General features: G+C 43.1%; 3 protein-coding genes across 3 annotated transcripts; 1 reads left to right on the top strand and 2 right to left on the bottom strand.

Moving 5' to 3' along the window:
• Positions 1-398: 398 nt before the first annotated feature.
• gfm1 (G elongation factor, mitochondrial 1) lies at positions 399-10,204 on the top strand. Its single transcript, XM_035622641.2, has 18 exons — positions 399-593; positions 688-840; positions 936-1,068; positions 1,763-1,967; positions 2,737-2,853; positions 3,086-3,236; positions 3,407-3,561; positions 3,668-3,752; positions 3,884-4,021; positions 4,364-4,465; positions 4,621-4,677; positions 4,775-4,912; positions 5,342-5,424; positions 8,663-8,825; positions 8,999-9,143; positions 9,267-9,427; positions 9,538-9,591; positions 9,701-10,204. The coding sequence occupies exons 1-18, from the start codon at positions 519-521 to the stop codon at positions 9,830-9,832; spliced, it is 2,247 nt and encodes a 748-aa protein (XP_035478534.1). The 5' UTR covers positions 399-518; the 3' UTR covers positions 9,833-10,204.
• Positions 5,594-10,526, bottom strand: lxn (latexin). Its single transcript, XM_035622646.2, has 7 exons — positions 10,380-10,526; positions 7,786-7,962; positions 7,604-7,666; positions 6,863-7,034; positions 6,583-6,719; positions 6,097-6,159; positions 5,594-5,950 (listed from the first exon to the last, which is right to left on the bottom strand). Exons 1-7 carry the CDS (start codon positions 10,524-10,526, stop codon positions 5,837-5,839), a joined length of 873 nt encoding a protein of 290 aa, XP_035478539.1. The 3' UTR covers positions 5,594-5,836.
• Positions 10,527-11,583: 1,057 nt separating this feature from the next.
• Positions 11,584-15,051, bottom strand: neu4 (sialidase 4). The gene is made up of 3 exons (XM_035622643.2): positions 14,216-15,051; positions 13,593-13,848; positions 11,584-12,789 (listed from the first exon to the last, which is right to left on the bottom strand). Exons 1-3 carry the CDS (start codon positions 14,414-14,416, stop codon positions 11,774-11,776), a joined length of 1,473 nt encoding a protein of 490 aa, XP_035478536.2. The 5' UTR covers positions 14,417-15,051; the 3' UTR covers positions 11,584-11,773.
• Between the last annotated feature and the right edge of the window lie 360 nt (positions 15,052-15,411).

Genomic DNA, 15,411 nt, shown 5'->3' with positions numbered 1-15,411 from the left:
AACCGTTAAGTCACGAACCTACTGAACGTTATTTCCTTCATACATTAAATAGTACATTCTATGGTAAGGGTGTAGGTTGGCCTAATATAACGATAACGATACTAATGAATTATTATAAATAATAATATTTATATTACATTTTTACATTTTTTATTTTATTTTATATTTCTTTGTTGTGTACGTGCTGGTGACTGACGGCATTTGAAAGCAGCATGTTGATAATTTTTTATTTTTTTATTTTTTTTAATACGTCTCAATTGTTTGTGATTGGTCTGTAATCGTCAAATTGATCAGTTGATCGATCGCAGATATTTCCCCCCTCTTTTGGAAGTGGCGTAATTTATTTTGCACGAACGCTTACGTTTGTATTTTTGGCACATTTGGTTTTCCGTAGATACGGAAGTAGCGTTTCACATCGGCCATCCTGGCCCCGGCGTGACATTCACCGGGTCGTGTGATCGGGGGTTGTGTAAACGGAGGAGTACGACCACCGTTGCTCTGACCTAGCTGTCTTCAAAATGAGAATCCTAAAAGCGGGTCTGTCTTTGGCTAAAACGCACATTTTGGCACCGGGGAGCGTCACTGTTAAAAAGGTAAGCCCGAAGTGTGTTTGGTTGTACCGATCTGACGAAGGGGGTTTGGATATTGATCTTGCTCTGTGTTTGTGTGTGTGTGTTATCTGTTCAGGTGCTCATCAACAGCTGTCGGACATGCTCCTCCGGTATCTTCACCAACGAGAGCATCCGCAACATCGGGATCTCGGCTCACATCGACTCGGGCAAGACCACCCTGACCGAGCGTGTCCTCTTCTACACCGGCAGGATAGCAGCGATTCACGAGGTGAGCGCCGGGGACACGGTCCGAGTGTGTGCATGCATCGATCGAGGGTTACATGTCGCAGTCTCGAGCTGTTGTCTCTCCCCTGCGGTGTGCAGGTGAAGGGGAAGGACGGCGTCGGAGCCACCATGGACTCTATGGAGCTGGAGAGACAGAGAGGCATCACCATCCAGTCAGCTGCTACATACACCGTGTGGAAGGGTCACAACATTAACATCATTGACACACCGGGTACTCAAATTTTTACCCCTCCTTGGTGCATTTACTACATGTTTTAGTGCTTTCACCCTGTAGTGGTCGTTTGACGTGAGTACAAATAGGCAATGATGCAAAATCCCCCCTGAAGGAGGATGTTTCACCTCCAGAGTGTCAGTCATATCCTGACTTTAAGCCATTCGAGGCATTTATTTGAAAATATTTTTTAAAAAACTTTTTGCTTATTTGAAAGAGCATGAATGTGATTAAATAAGCCGTCAGATTTCAAACTGAAATTTTCGAAATCTTAAAGACGAGGCCACAAAATGTGGTGCAAAATGATGGAAAGGCAGCCTTCATGCTCTTCTTCTTGACTGACTGTTCATCTAGTGTCAGTGGACCCCCGCTGGTCTAATGCTGTGAGGGAAATACATTCACATTTCTACATCGTAATAATATGTTTAATAATGACAAAACCTTTTGCAAAAAAAGCTTTACAATGCTACAGAAAGTAAAACAACTTAAGAAGTTACACAAATGTAATAACGGGAGTAAATATAATTATCTAAATTACCTTTGCTTGTGACCGAGGTAAATTGCCTTGTGAGGATACGCGGATTAAAAATCGTTTTTCCAGCTACAGGACCATTGGGTACTATTCAAAGGTCTCACTAAATCATGTTTGTTTTACCGTGTTTCTAAATGTCATCGGCCCCTTTGTGTCTCCCAGGTCACGTGGACTTCACCATTGAAGTGGAGCGAGCGCTGCGCGTGCTGGACGGAGCTGTGCTGGTTCTATGTGCCGTGGGAGGAGTCCAGTGCCAGACCTTGACCGTGAACAGACAGATGAAACGCTACAACGTCCCCTTCCTTACCTTCATCAACAAGCTCGATCGCATGGGCTCCAACCCCAGCCGAGCCCTGCTGCAGCTGAGGTACAATATGGAACTTAGCATATAAAGAAATTCTCCTGGTCAGGTACACATAGAAGTAGATAATACTGGTTTTGTAATCTTACAATACAATTTATTAAGCCATGATTCGAAATTCCACGCCATGATATTGTAATTTAGATCCCAAATCAGTTTTAAAATCAGTTTGAGCCTCAAGTATGCTTTTTCTGACTGTCTGCAAATTCATTAGTTATCAATAAACCTTGAACATGGATACATTGGTGTTTTTAAGGTACAAACAGTTATAAAAGCTATTTTCAGACATGAACTTCGGAAAATTGGCTCCGGACATTTTCTGGAGTTTGACTTTCACATAGGATGAACACAGTAGGATGTTTTGCTAGTGAGATACGTTCACACCAACTGGAACATCTGGAACATTTTGTGGCGTCTGGGCACAGAATGCAGGAGGAAGGATATGGTTTTTGTTCACAGTCATCAAGAGGTCAACTCGCTCGCTGTGAATTTTCCAGAGATTTTCTTGATTTATTCTCACATGGGCTCACTTTGCATATTTACTATAATGCTGGCAGAACATTTGTGTTTTCACACAGTTGCTTTTCGGCAAATGTCAGTGAAATGTGCAGACTTCAGTTCATGTCTGAAAGGAGATAGAGTGAACTCACGTGTCTGTCTTTCAGCTACATTCACTGGTTAACAGGAAATCCTAATCAAAGTATTCCACAAACAATGTTTTATCTTTGTTCCCTAATGATCGATTAATTTAAATTTTGTCTTACTTTTTCTTCAGAACCAAACTGAACCACAACGCAGCCTTTGTGAACATCCCAATCGGCCTGGAAGGGAACATGCGCGGCATCATTGACCTTGTACAGGAGCAGAGCATATATTTTGAAGGACCATTTGGGTAGGGGACGTTATACACTGCTTGCTGTTCTAGTTGGTATTGTAATTGACAGCCTATTCATTTTGAATCACTTTGCCTGAATTTTGCTCTTTTTAGCAGCAAGAATAGTTTTTTTTTTATCATCAATGAGACAAGTACAGATCCAGTAGAATTAAAAAAACAAAAAAAAATTATCAAAATTCTGTTGTTGAGCAATATGAAACCAGTTCAAACTGTTTCTTCCTCCCTGCAGTCAAACGATCCGCTATGATGAGATCCCTGCTGATTTCCGTGCTGAGGCTGCCGACCGGAGACAGGAACTAGTGGAATGTGTGGCCAACGCTGATGAAATCTTGGGAGAGATGTTCTTGGAGGAAAAAATCCCCACTAATGACGACTTGAAGGTTTGTGTCTTTCATGAGAGAAGGAAACTTTAGAAATCTGACGGTTTTCAGACCATTTTTGAAAGGTCTCCTTACAGAACAGCGAGAGCCGAGATCCATTTTAGGTTTAGTGAAGAATAAAAATAATCATTTGTTGCATAAAAGTCTCTTGTCCCTTTGTCGTCTTCCAGGCTGCTATCCGCAGGGCCACGGTGCAGCGTCTCTTCTCCCCAGTGCTGGTGGGCACAGCGCTGAAAAACAAGGGCGTCCAACCTCTGCTGGACGCGGTCCTGGATTACTTACCAAATCCCACTGAAGTCAAAAACTATGCCATCCTCAATGACGAGTGAGTGCGCTTGTCAATTTGCGCAGAATTTCTGCTAAAATTTCAGATCTACATTTTTCTGATGAAGCCTGTTGCACTAATGTTCATGGGTTTTTCATTGTGTTAGAGAAACTAGTCAATCATCAAAACTTCAAATGGACCCTACAAGAGATGCTTCAAATCCCTTTGTTGGTCTGGCCTTCAAACTGGAGGTGAGACTCAATGAGACACAAGAGACGTTCTGTCTCATATCCTCATGTTGTCTTCTTCAATTCTGCAGTCTAGCTCAACAGGAAGGTCTCACTCAGGTTTTGTCATTTCCTTTGGTCTTTCTTATCCACAGGCTGGGAGGTTTGGTCAGCTGACGTACGTGCGGGTGTACCAGGGTTGTCTGAAGAAAGGGGAATACATCTACAACACACGCACAAGCAAAAGGGTCAGAGTGCAGAGGCTTGTGCGTCTCCATGCCGACCAGATGGAGGTGAGAGGAAAAAAACAGCCTACGTCAGCTGCTTGTCCAAGGACTAAGTTTCCATCTGTGTTTTTTTGTTTTTGTTTAAAAAGCAGATAAACTTGACACGTCAAAACAGTTTCCTCTTTTGGCTCCGGTCAAGTGTGTAGATAACAACCACATCCCCTGTGTGACACCAGAGTGACATGTTTCCATTTGTCTTTGCTTCAAAACAAGACATATCAACAAAAAACATGTTTACTATTTATATAGACTGTTTATTTCAGTTATTAAAACTGAAACATTTCAATCTATTCAGTCCTGAAATTCAACATATTGTCCTGCCATTTCTTTCTATCCCTGCTGCTGAAGGACGTGGATGACGTTTATGCAGGAGATATTTGTGCTCTGTTTGGGATTGACTGTGCAAGTGGAGACACTTTTACATCCATGACCAGCTCTAACCTCTCAATGGTGAGTAGCTTCAGTGTCTTCACTGGCAAAAGACCTGTGAAAGAGCAAGAAGCTTGCTAATTTTAAGATGTACTAGGACATAATTCTTCCTTTCTCTCTTTAGTCCTCAATACAAAGAGGATCTAGTGATCATTGCTTACCATTTGTCCCCACAGGAGTCAATTCACATCCCAGAGGCTGTCATTTCAATGTCAATGAAGCCAGTCAACAAGGTAAAAATATCCTTACACTTACCCATATGTACTGTATTAAACTAACTTGAGTCTATATGGCATCTACAGCTTTTTGCTATCTTTTGTTTCCGGATAGAATGACATGGACAAATTCTCCAAAGGCATCAACCGTTTCACCAGGGAAGATCCGACGTTCAGAGTTCATTTTGACACCGAGAGCAAAGAAACCATCATCTCAGGCATGGGCGAGCTGCACCTGGAGATCTACTCCCAGGTACCTGGTCAGACTGAGAACAGCTCAACGACGTTCTGTTAAATACACGATTTACAGCGATAACTGAGCTAATTTCATCCAAATCTCTTTTCTTTTTCATATTACAGACACAGTGATATGTAGCATGTTAAAAGTACTCCAAAAAGTTACATCGGAAAAACTAAACTATGTCTGGAGATTAAATGGTTATAAACCTTCCTATGAACAATTTAGTTTTTTAATAAGGAGAATTTTCACTGTCTGTATCCATTCCATTAAAATACATGTTTGAATTATTGTGGTTAATTGGAAATTCAAACCAAATGCTTCTGAGCCAAAATCTACAAACGTCAGAATAAACAGACAAAATAAATTGAGTAATATCAGTCTGTGCATCAAAAGAAAAAACTCATCAAACCTTATATCTGACATGTGTTTTTGTTGTTTCAGAGAATGGAGAGGGAATACAACAGTCCTTGTGTGATGGGGAAACCGAAGGTGGCTTTCCGAGAGACGATCACCGGTCCTGTACCGTAAGTCCTGATCTCCTGACACAATATCACACATGCACACTTTCTATAGCTGTGAGGACTCTCATTGACATAATAATCCCCTAGCCCCAAACCTAACTTTAACCATAACCCTAAGAAAAGCCCCTTGCAGTTGTGAAGTTCTTCACAATGAAACACACATACTGAGCAATAACATTTAAAAACAGTTTATTCTGGACAGTATAGGCCAATTTAAGGATAACGTGTCATTATTTATGTTGGCTTAATCTTACTCCTGATAATATAAACTGCACCTTCCCTTGGTTCAAAAAGGTTAGTGCTACAAGCATCAACATTTCAGTTCCTGATCGTAAACACACTACTGCTCCAGGTTAGGATGTGAGCATCAAGGTTTTGTTTGGGTCGTTGTGGCGGTGCGAGGACTGTCAGCAGTTCAGCGTGTGTTTAGGGGTTCGTGATGATGGGAGTGAGGCAGCTGCTCCATCTGCAGCACTTTAACTCCCGCTGGTGGAGACCAGGTGAACAGCAGTTTCCAGTGAATGATTTCCTGCAAAAACAAGCACGAATGAATCTGTTCTTCAGAGTAGAACTTTTATATATATTTATATATATATATACTGTATATATATATATTACTAATTAAATGCTTTTAAATATGAGTTCATGGTGACGATGAAAATTACTGTTAGCTACCTGGGACACCATCTCATGCAGCAGTATGTGATAGTCGAACTTCAGCTGCTCGTTCTCAGTTGCCTGCAACAGACAATGAGAAAATAAGTCAAATGTTAGGAACAGAGTCTGATGCAGATGTTACAGGTTTGATGCTCAGCTGATGTGCAGCTTCCTTTACTCCCCAGTATCTGGTCTGCGAAAACTGCCTAGTATGGATGATGACCGAACCGTATTGAATAGATTGTGGAGAAGCTGTGATTTTTGTCTGCAACCGAATGTGGACCACGGACTGTACATTAATCATGGATTATGATCTTAAAAGGTAGAGGAATTTTACAATGTCTTTGTAAATATAATATAGTTTTTTCTTATGTAAAAGAAACATTTGGTTTTCAAAACTTGACATCTTGGAAAAACCTGTTTCCATTACTATTGTAAAAGGGCTACGTCAACAGACAATTGACCCTGAATATCAACAATGGAATCATGAGGAGAGAAACCTACCAGCTGTGTGATGTTGGCCACCTGAGCCATGTTGTACAGAGTGTTTTCAGTAGATTCATTCAGCATGATGAAGCTGGAGGCCACAGTGCCCAGGTGCCAGAGAGGCTCCATGTCGGGGTCGATGTGGCCGAAGCTATCTATGACAGGCATGTGCGTGGTGTTAATATTGTTCAGAGGGACATTGAGTTCCACAACAATGTTGAAATCCCCAAAATGCTGTCATTTCAGGCAGGAACTGATGTGCAATCACTGACTTTGCCTTGTGTTTTATTGTACATACCAGGTAACTCTGCTGACAGTCGGCTTTGGTTGGTCTTGTACTTTTGGTACAATGCCTCCTCTTGAGCCTGTGTGTTGATTTTAGGGAGCTCCTCACACGAGGCGTGGACCTGGGGTGAGCGCTGCTGCCCTCCGCTTGGAAAAAAAACCTCTGCAGAGCATTTCTCTGTTTTCTGGATCAATGTAGAAAAAGTGGATTGGTGCATTTTGAAAAAAGAAGCACAAAAAAGGAACACAAACGTGATGCGGAGCATCAAGAGTGAAAGCGTAGTCCAGATGTTGCGAAAGCAGCCAGTGAGTCTGTTTTTTCCATTCGCACAATGTGAATGCAGAGCCTGTTAACTTTTGGAGGCAGCTAAACATAGATTATGTCCATGCTGATTTTAGGAAGTCAGCTTAGATGCATAAAAAGTCATACAAACCCAAACGAGAACTGAACTAAACCTGTCACTTGATCTGATTCAGGAATTAACTGTGTCTTTAAATTATTAGTTTAATCATATTTTTGGGGTAATTTTAACATCTGGTCAAAGTCGATAAATAATTAGACTTCAGAAATAACGATTGCTCAGTCAGAGTATATTTTTTTCTGATTGAAGAGCAGTGTCACTGTCGAACCAATAAAATAAAGGACTATTTGTCAAACTACTTAATATGACTGAAGACAAACGATTTGCTCCTGGCTGTATGTAAATCATGTGCTAGCCTCTGTATAAAATATACAGTATATATAAAAACTTACATTGCTAATGAAGTCCTGCACTGAGATCTCTAGCTGAAACTTTCTTCCAGAGTCAGTCACATCCTGAACGGGAAGAAAACCATAATCAGGACTTGTATCCATCGCCATTCTGGATTTTTGACAAAAGCTCCACAGCTATTAAAAGGATTGTGTTCATATTTCAATAGTGAAGTTCAGCTGACCTGTGCGTTTCCGCTGTGGACCCTGTTTAGTCCGATCACCCTGTATGGTGAGCCGTAGCAGGTGTTGAGGTAGTGTTGGACCACCTTGGCTGCCCTCTGAGCAGGGTATTGGTTGGGGTTCAGCTCGCCAGTCATCATCACATCCTCCTCAACCTCCTCCAACACCAATACTTTTTCCTGTTAGAGAAAAGATATGATGGAAAGAGACAGAGGAGCATGAGAACAGAAGCTGCTGTAGTGAGCAGGGTTGGGCTCCCAGTCCCTGAAGGACTTTGACCATCAGGTGGCTGCAGGGTGGAGCTTGTGACTCAAGCCAGTTTATATGTAGATGAAAAGCTTTAGACACAAGAACATCCATCGAACAAAGTGTAGATAGTGTGAAGAGTGAATCAAGTTGGGGAATCCTTGCCTGTAACAGAAATACTGCGGCTCCCTGACAATTATTTGGCAGGTGGAAAGTTGTATCTGTTCCGTGTTCAGACTCGGCTGCTCCTTATGCAAGTAGAAAGATTACTTCCCACTTCCGTTGACTCTGATGTCAGAGCTCTGGTGCTCTCTAAGGACGGCCCCTTGTTTTAAAGACACAGAGCTCCTTTTCTGGGTTTGGTCCATATCTGCTTTACAGAACATGCAACAATGCAAGCAAACGCACCCTTCAAAATGTTTTTAGTGCAATGCATAGATCAGTCAGTTGCAATGCAACAATTGTACATATTTTTGCAATTAAATCAAGAACATCTCTCGTCAATTTGAATTTATTAATGATAGCCCCCTGAGATGCAGCATCTCATTTTCAAGGGGGTCCTATTTAAAGTAGTTTTTTCAGCACTTTTTCACCCTGCTTCAATATGTGGATATTTTGTCCTGTTTCCTGTAGGTTTGAATTCACTCACAAGAAGCAGTCTGGTGGCTCGGGGCAGTACGGTAAAGTTATCGGGGTCCTCGAGCCTCTGGAGTCGGAGCATTCCACCAAGCTGGAGTTTGAGGACCAGACCGTTGGAACAAACGTCCCAAAGCAGTTTGTACCCGCAGTCGAAAAGGTATGTGCAAATGTACTCATTTCTCACTTTAATGTGGTCCCAGCTGAGGAGTTGTGAAATGGAGAATAGAGTTCATTTAAACACAAAAACAGAATGCATGTATTTCATTTCTCCAATTTTTTTATCTCTCTACTCTTGCCTTCGTCACATTGTTTCCTCCCATCATGCTGCAGGGCTACAGGGAGGCATGTGAGAAGGGACCCCTGAGCGGGCACAGGATCTCAGGAGTGCGATTCATCCTGGAAGACGGAGCGAATCACATGGTCGACTCCAATGAGATCTCATTCATCCGTGCAGGGGAGGGTGCTCTAAAGCAAGGCGAGTGTTCAGTGACTTGAGATCTGACCCGTTGTCATTTACTTTTCTTTTTTAAATCTGACTCTGCGTCGTCTGTGTTGTTGGCGGCTTGTGCTGATGTTGCTTCCAACGTCCTCTGCGCAGCAATGGAAAAGGCCAACACGACCATCCTGGAGCCAATCATGTCTGTGGAAATCGTGGCACCTCAGGAGTTTCAGGGAGCAGTTATCGCTGGTGTAAACCGTCGGCATGGTGTTATTACAGGACAGGACGGGGCTGAGGGATACTTAACTCTGTACGCTGATGTGAGTTCAGTTTGTAAATGTTTCACATGCAAGAGGTATTCACAGTCTGTGTTCTATCATCCTTCACCACCATTTGTATCTGAGTAATTTCAGCCTGTTTCTGCCAACAGGTTCCACTGAACAACATGTTTGGCTACGCCACAGAACTACGCTCCTGCACTGAAGTAAGTTTAAACTAAACACTCTAGCTCTCAGCTAGATATAGGCAATTGTCCAAGGACACAGAGAGTTTGATGTGAAAAAAACTGACGTCTTCTTTCACTGTTTACTCAGGGGAAAGGCGATTACACCATGGACTACAGCAGATATCAGCCCTGCCTGCCTGCCACACAGGAAGAACTCATCCACAAACACTTAGAGGCTACAGGGCAGCTGCCTGCAAAGAAGGACAAGTGGAAGAGCTGAAAACTTTCTGTTCACTCAGTCGGACTTGTGGCGTGACACCCCTCCGTCCTCTAGACACATTTTCTGCCCATCATCAACCGTGACTTCGATTAGTGGAGCCAAACAAAACGTTGACATTTTACTTTTGGGTTGTAGTCCAAGCCAATTATCCTCCTTAATGATTGACCCCTGTGAAGAAAAAAAACTCTACTGTATTTATTACTTTGATTCTAGCGCAGTTTGACCACTTGGCCTTGCAGTCGGCATTTTCAGATGGTGATTGGTAAGGAAGGCTCAGTGGTTTTGACTTGTAAAGGCTTTTGTACTATGTACACAATGGTTCTGATGCAATGAGGATTGCAGAAAAGATACACATCCTTCTTTTAAAGTGAAGTCTTTTCTGTGCACATTGTTTATTTCCCAACCAACTCCTTGACACCCCAATGACGCACCATCCGTTTTTTGAGTTAAACTTGCAAGCATCTGATTTAGCTACACAACAATTTAGAAATCAAACCCTGCAGAAAGAAACACAGCTATGCACTAATACCTGTGCGTTCCTCCTCACCTGTCCAAAGATCTCTGGTGTCTCTGGCACGCTGTTGGGATGAGCTGACACGTCTGCTGAGGCGGCGGCCTCGGGTCTGCTCGTCACACCGGGGCTCCCAAGTACCCCTATTATAACAGCCAGAAAAACGATGATCCCAAAACCCATTGTAGCCCGCTGTAAAACCCAGATGCTAGAGAAAGGGAAAAGCCACTTCTGTGAAAGAGTCCAAGCGGGGAAATGACCCTCCCATTAGTGTGGATTTATATAACGAGGAGGAGGGGAAGCAGTGAGAAGAGACTGTCCAGATCCTGCCGTCTTCTTGGCACAATCTGTTTCGTTTTTCTTTTTTTATCTCTTGACTAAACAAACTGCTCCACTTTGTATGGTTCTGTTCTTTATATGCTCCCATGATGCAACTGACTTGAGCTGTCAGACACCGAGCTCTTGAACGATGGAGCGGTTTAGGAGCAGTTATCCCATTAGAGCTGCAGGTGTGATTAATGTTTGGACTTAAAATGTTTTGCAGCCTCGTCTTGGCTCCACGTTGTGTTACACTGAGCCAAGTTAAACTTGTCCTGGCAATTTGGGGTAGTGTCAAACACAACATCTACACAAGTCTAAGACCTAAGATAATACTGAACAGTTGAGTTGAGCAACATCAAAAAGACGGCTAGAAAAGTCGGCTGATAGTCCCACAGGAAATAAGGCCACTTTTCTCTAAATCTAATCTCTGAAGCCAAGAGGATGCTGAGACATGGTTTTGTGCTGCTCTGCAGACGCTTACAAAAGTTTGTGAACAAAGTGGGAAGGCAAAAATCTACTTTGTTCCTAACCTTGAAAACAGTAGCTGACGAAACAATCTCTCTGAAGGGTCGATAAGCATATTTTTTGTTGACTGTCTTTTTCCTTTGTTGAACTCAGATACTTAATCTTGATAACCGATGAGAGGAAGAGGAAACTGGAGAGAGAGACGCTCTGGGATTCTTCAAAGTGCTGATGAAGTGGATAGCAGTTTCACAAAAATGTTGGATGTTGTTTTTGCAAAGCAGCTTCTGACATTGATCTACAGTTTCGGGTTTTCCTGTTAAATTGCTTTGGTTTCTTCCAGTTTGAATCATCATTAGGGAGGTGATTAATGATTCATTTCATTATGGATCATCGTGGAAATCATTTTTTCACAGTCAAAGTTTCTCACAGTCGTGAGTTGTGCTTTATTGACACTTAAACAACGTTCTACAAAATCACAACTGACAAATGATCAGCATCAAAACAAAAAGACAAACTGAAGAACACAACAGAAGATCCATTATATCTTATAGTAAATAGTGTGTTCAGTGTTCTATCATACATGATGGACATACTGAGTATACCGTAGAAAGGAGTTATTGTTAGAAACTAACTGCTACAAGCTTTTAAGACGCACAGCACATCTCAGTCAACTTGCCCTTCTTCCTCGTCTTCTTCACATGAGGCACCGGTTGGAGACCGGGTGCACACTGAGCATCGTGCCTACGACTCCGACCGACCTCTGAGAGCTGATTCTGTGGTCTTTCATATTCACCATTGACGTTTACCCGCTGCATGTCTCGAGGCAGATTATCAATAAGCTCGTAGAGGGTGAAGATGCCGAAGCAGATTTCATCGTAGGCTGTTTTGGCTCCACACTCAAACAAGCAGGCGAAGGCCACAGCAGGTGGCGCCCCAGGTGAGGGAGGCAGCTCCAGATAAGCCAGGTCAGAGTACGCACTGGGGCCCTCGTAGATCACCCAGGGGCCGCGCCAGCTGTCTGGATCACGGGGAAATAGGCTGAGGAACACGCCCAGATCCCTGCGTGCCGTGGTCCAGGTTGGGTGGGAGTATACCACCCAGGTGGGGGTGAGGAAATCTGGAGGAGCACTGTGAGTGGGTGACAAAGGGCTAGTGGAAGCAGAGGTGATGGGATTGGAGTAGGTCATGCAGGATGTCCAGTGTCTGGAGCGGTGCTCAGACTGGTGTGAGTGACGGTTAAGACTTTGACGTAGATGTAATGGGGCAGGAAATCCAACAATACTACCATGACAACCATTTCGAGGTTCCACCAGCCGCCGCACCAGCTGCCCCTCCTGAAACACCGCTCCATCATCCAGACTGAGGGCCTGCACCCTGTAGCCCAGAGGGCTGCGAGCATTACAGTACAACACATTGGTCCCGTCCTCTTCATCCACTGACACCATCTGACACTCCACGCTATCTGGGCCGGGCACCGCCTCCCCAAATCGCCAGGTTCTCCCATGGGTGTCACTGTGGAAGCAGAACGCGTGGGGAGTGTTCTGGCAGAGCTGTCCGAAGCACTCTTTGCACTCGATGTGGTAAGCGTAGGCAGGAATGAGCAGGCGACCTGACTTCAACTGGATCCCGTGGCCTGGGCCCAGAGCGAATGTGGCCCATTCTGCAAGGAAGGAAGGAGGGAAATGGGGGAGGAAGCAGATGTTTTGTCAAATTTTAGTGACACTTAAGTGGTTCTGATAATCTCAATATAAATATGTGCAAATACAATTTTTGCAATTTTGCACAAATCAGTTTTAAATTTGTTAGAACGGAAAGGTAAAAAGAGACAAGACTGTACAATGAATGACATAAACCCTGACAATTTGTTTTAATCATATCATTTCGATAATTTTTACAGGGATGAAGACATGAAGCTACAGAAAGACCATAAAGAGACAAAGTGACCCCCCCCCCCCACACACACACACATGAAGCTACAGAAAGACCATAAAGAGACAAAGTGACCCCCCCCCCCCCCACACACACACACATGAAGCTACAGAAAGACCATGAAGAGACAAAGTGACACCCCCCCCACACACACACACACACATGAAGCTACAGAAAGACCATGAAGAGACAAAGTGACACCCCCCCCCCCCCCCCCCCCCCCCCCCCCCACACACACACACACAATTAAAGAGACCTCAAAAAAAGGCAAACGACCCAACTGTAACTGTGACTGTGTCATTTGTTGTCATTTAGTCTCTCATTCATGTCCCGTTTAGGAGCTGTGGGAAACCCATTCTCTCATAATCGGTGTAAGGACCCCCATGTTAACAATTTAACTAGGAGAGTTTTCAGATTGACAGTACTCACTCAAATATACCTGGATGTAAAATCTTAAATAATGATAATGATGTATCCATCCTAAATCGGACTGGTTTCCATGCCGACTCAGGGGAATCCCCCCTCTGCTCTGACCTTTAATAGTGTCTCCTATGACTCTCTTGGTCAGGTCGGTGACAGCAGTCCAGGTGTCTCCGTCGTCAGTGCTGCAGATGTAGCAGAGTCGGGTCACATTCTTTCCAGTCACCAGCTGATAGGACTCGGAGGTGTGGCCCAGAACAGCGATGAAAAACAAGAAGAGAGTGCCTGTGAACTCATCGTACACCGGGCACGGGTTCATGGACCGGTGACCTGTGAGGAAAGCAGTGCCCAGGACGCGCATGTCCTCCCACTGGAACAGCAGAAAAAGGAAGAAGGACGAGGTTTAGAGAGGAAGATAGTGGTGCAAAGAAATGAGACACACATAAAACAGAGCTCCCGAGCAACAGGTTCACCCAATTCAAAAAACACATCTTTTCTCATTTACCTTTATTCAAGAAAAATATTTCTGGTTCATTGAAAATAGTCAAAGTTAAAATTATTACGTTTTATATATAAAATTTCTGGTCCTTATTCACCTTCACAACCAAATAGGGACTTCATTATCATATTGCACATTTTTAAGCAACGTTTTTAATAGAAGAGCTTTTCCTTTTGCTTGAGTCAAATAGCAGCAATCTATGGAAGAACAACCGTCAGAGCCAGCACACACCACAGACCTCCACATAGTTTCTGTAGAAAGTGCCTTTCCTCATGACCAGCAGGTGAGCCTGAGAGTCAGACGGGCTGAGTCTCTCCTCACAGAAGGCCAGGAAGGACCTGGAGTGGGACAGGTAGAGCAGTGCAGGGACTCGGTACGTCACACCATTTGGCTCCTTGTGGAAAAGCACCGTCCTCGCCGGGAAGTAGGGCGACCGCATGCTCTCTGGTGTGTGAAATATTTCCTGGTATATCTCCAAATCCTCTGTAGAGAAGAATCCTAATCAGAAGCAGTTTTTGGGAAGAACCCTGGGTTCATATATGTACACTCAAACAGATTTGGTTTGCCCTAATAATTCCTTGTGTTCTTTCTGGGACCATTAAGGGATGGATCCCTTCCTAACATGTTTCCATTGTCAATACAGGTCAGACGGCAACACTATCTGAGGAATACACAAGAGAGGACATTTCCTACTAAAAATACCGTAACTATGGAAGACAGCCACTTGATTAATTCAACACACATCTGCAAATAAAGTTTTGAAGACGTTTTTTCGACAGAAAGAGGAGTGTGGCCACTTACATTAGAATCATGTTAGGAAAACGCCTCTTTAGAAATTGTTACAGCAACAAAACCCAATTTCAATGTTTGTATGGGTTCACCTGATGACTTCTATAATGGGAGTTTTATTCATTTTCAGTGGACTTCACTATACAAACACAGTGCAGATGATGGGAAATAAGTGTGCTATTTATGAAATGTAAATCCATGTAATAATGTATTTGTATGATACATACAACCTGCTTAGATGTATACTGGGTTATATGTGCATGCTATTGCTCAGTATTGTTTTAATTTAAGAGATGCAGCAACAGAATCTGGCTGTGGAGTCTTTCTCTCACTAAACAGTCTCTGGGAAAAATTCCAGTTCCAGTGGAAACTAATTCATCTGTTGCTAATGTGAATTCTGTTTGTCATGTCAACCATTGCTGCAGCATTAATATGCTTCTTCTGCCTGAAGCCCCTGTTTCAAGCCGTTAAACATCAAATGCAATAGGATAAAGGAAATTTCCACCTTCAAAATACATCTAATTGAAGCATGATTTCCTACAAATGAATTAAACTCTTAAAAAAAGATGCCTCTTAGCTCATACATTGGACATTACAAGTGTAAGAAAACACGTAGGAGGAGCTGTTTAACTGACAAAAAAGTCT

Source organism: Scophthalmus maximus, chromosome 11 (genome assembly GCF_022379125.1).
Source record: "Scophthalmus maximus strain ysfricsl-2021 chromosome 11, ASM2237912v1, whole genome shotgun sequence".
Classification (NCBI taxonomy): domain Eukaryota; kingdom Metazoa; phylum Chordata; class Actinopteri; order Pleuronectiformes; family Scophthalmidae; genus Scophthalmus; species Scophthalmus maximus.
The sequence above is the reverse complement of the archived record's forward strand: the minus strand, read 5'-3'. Positions and strand labels throughout refer to the sequence as shown.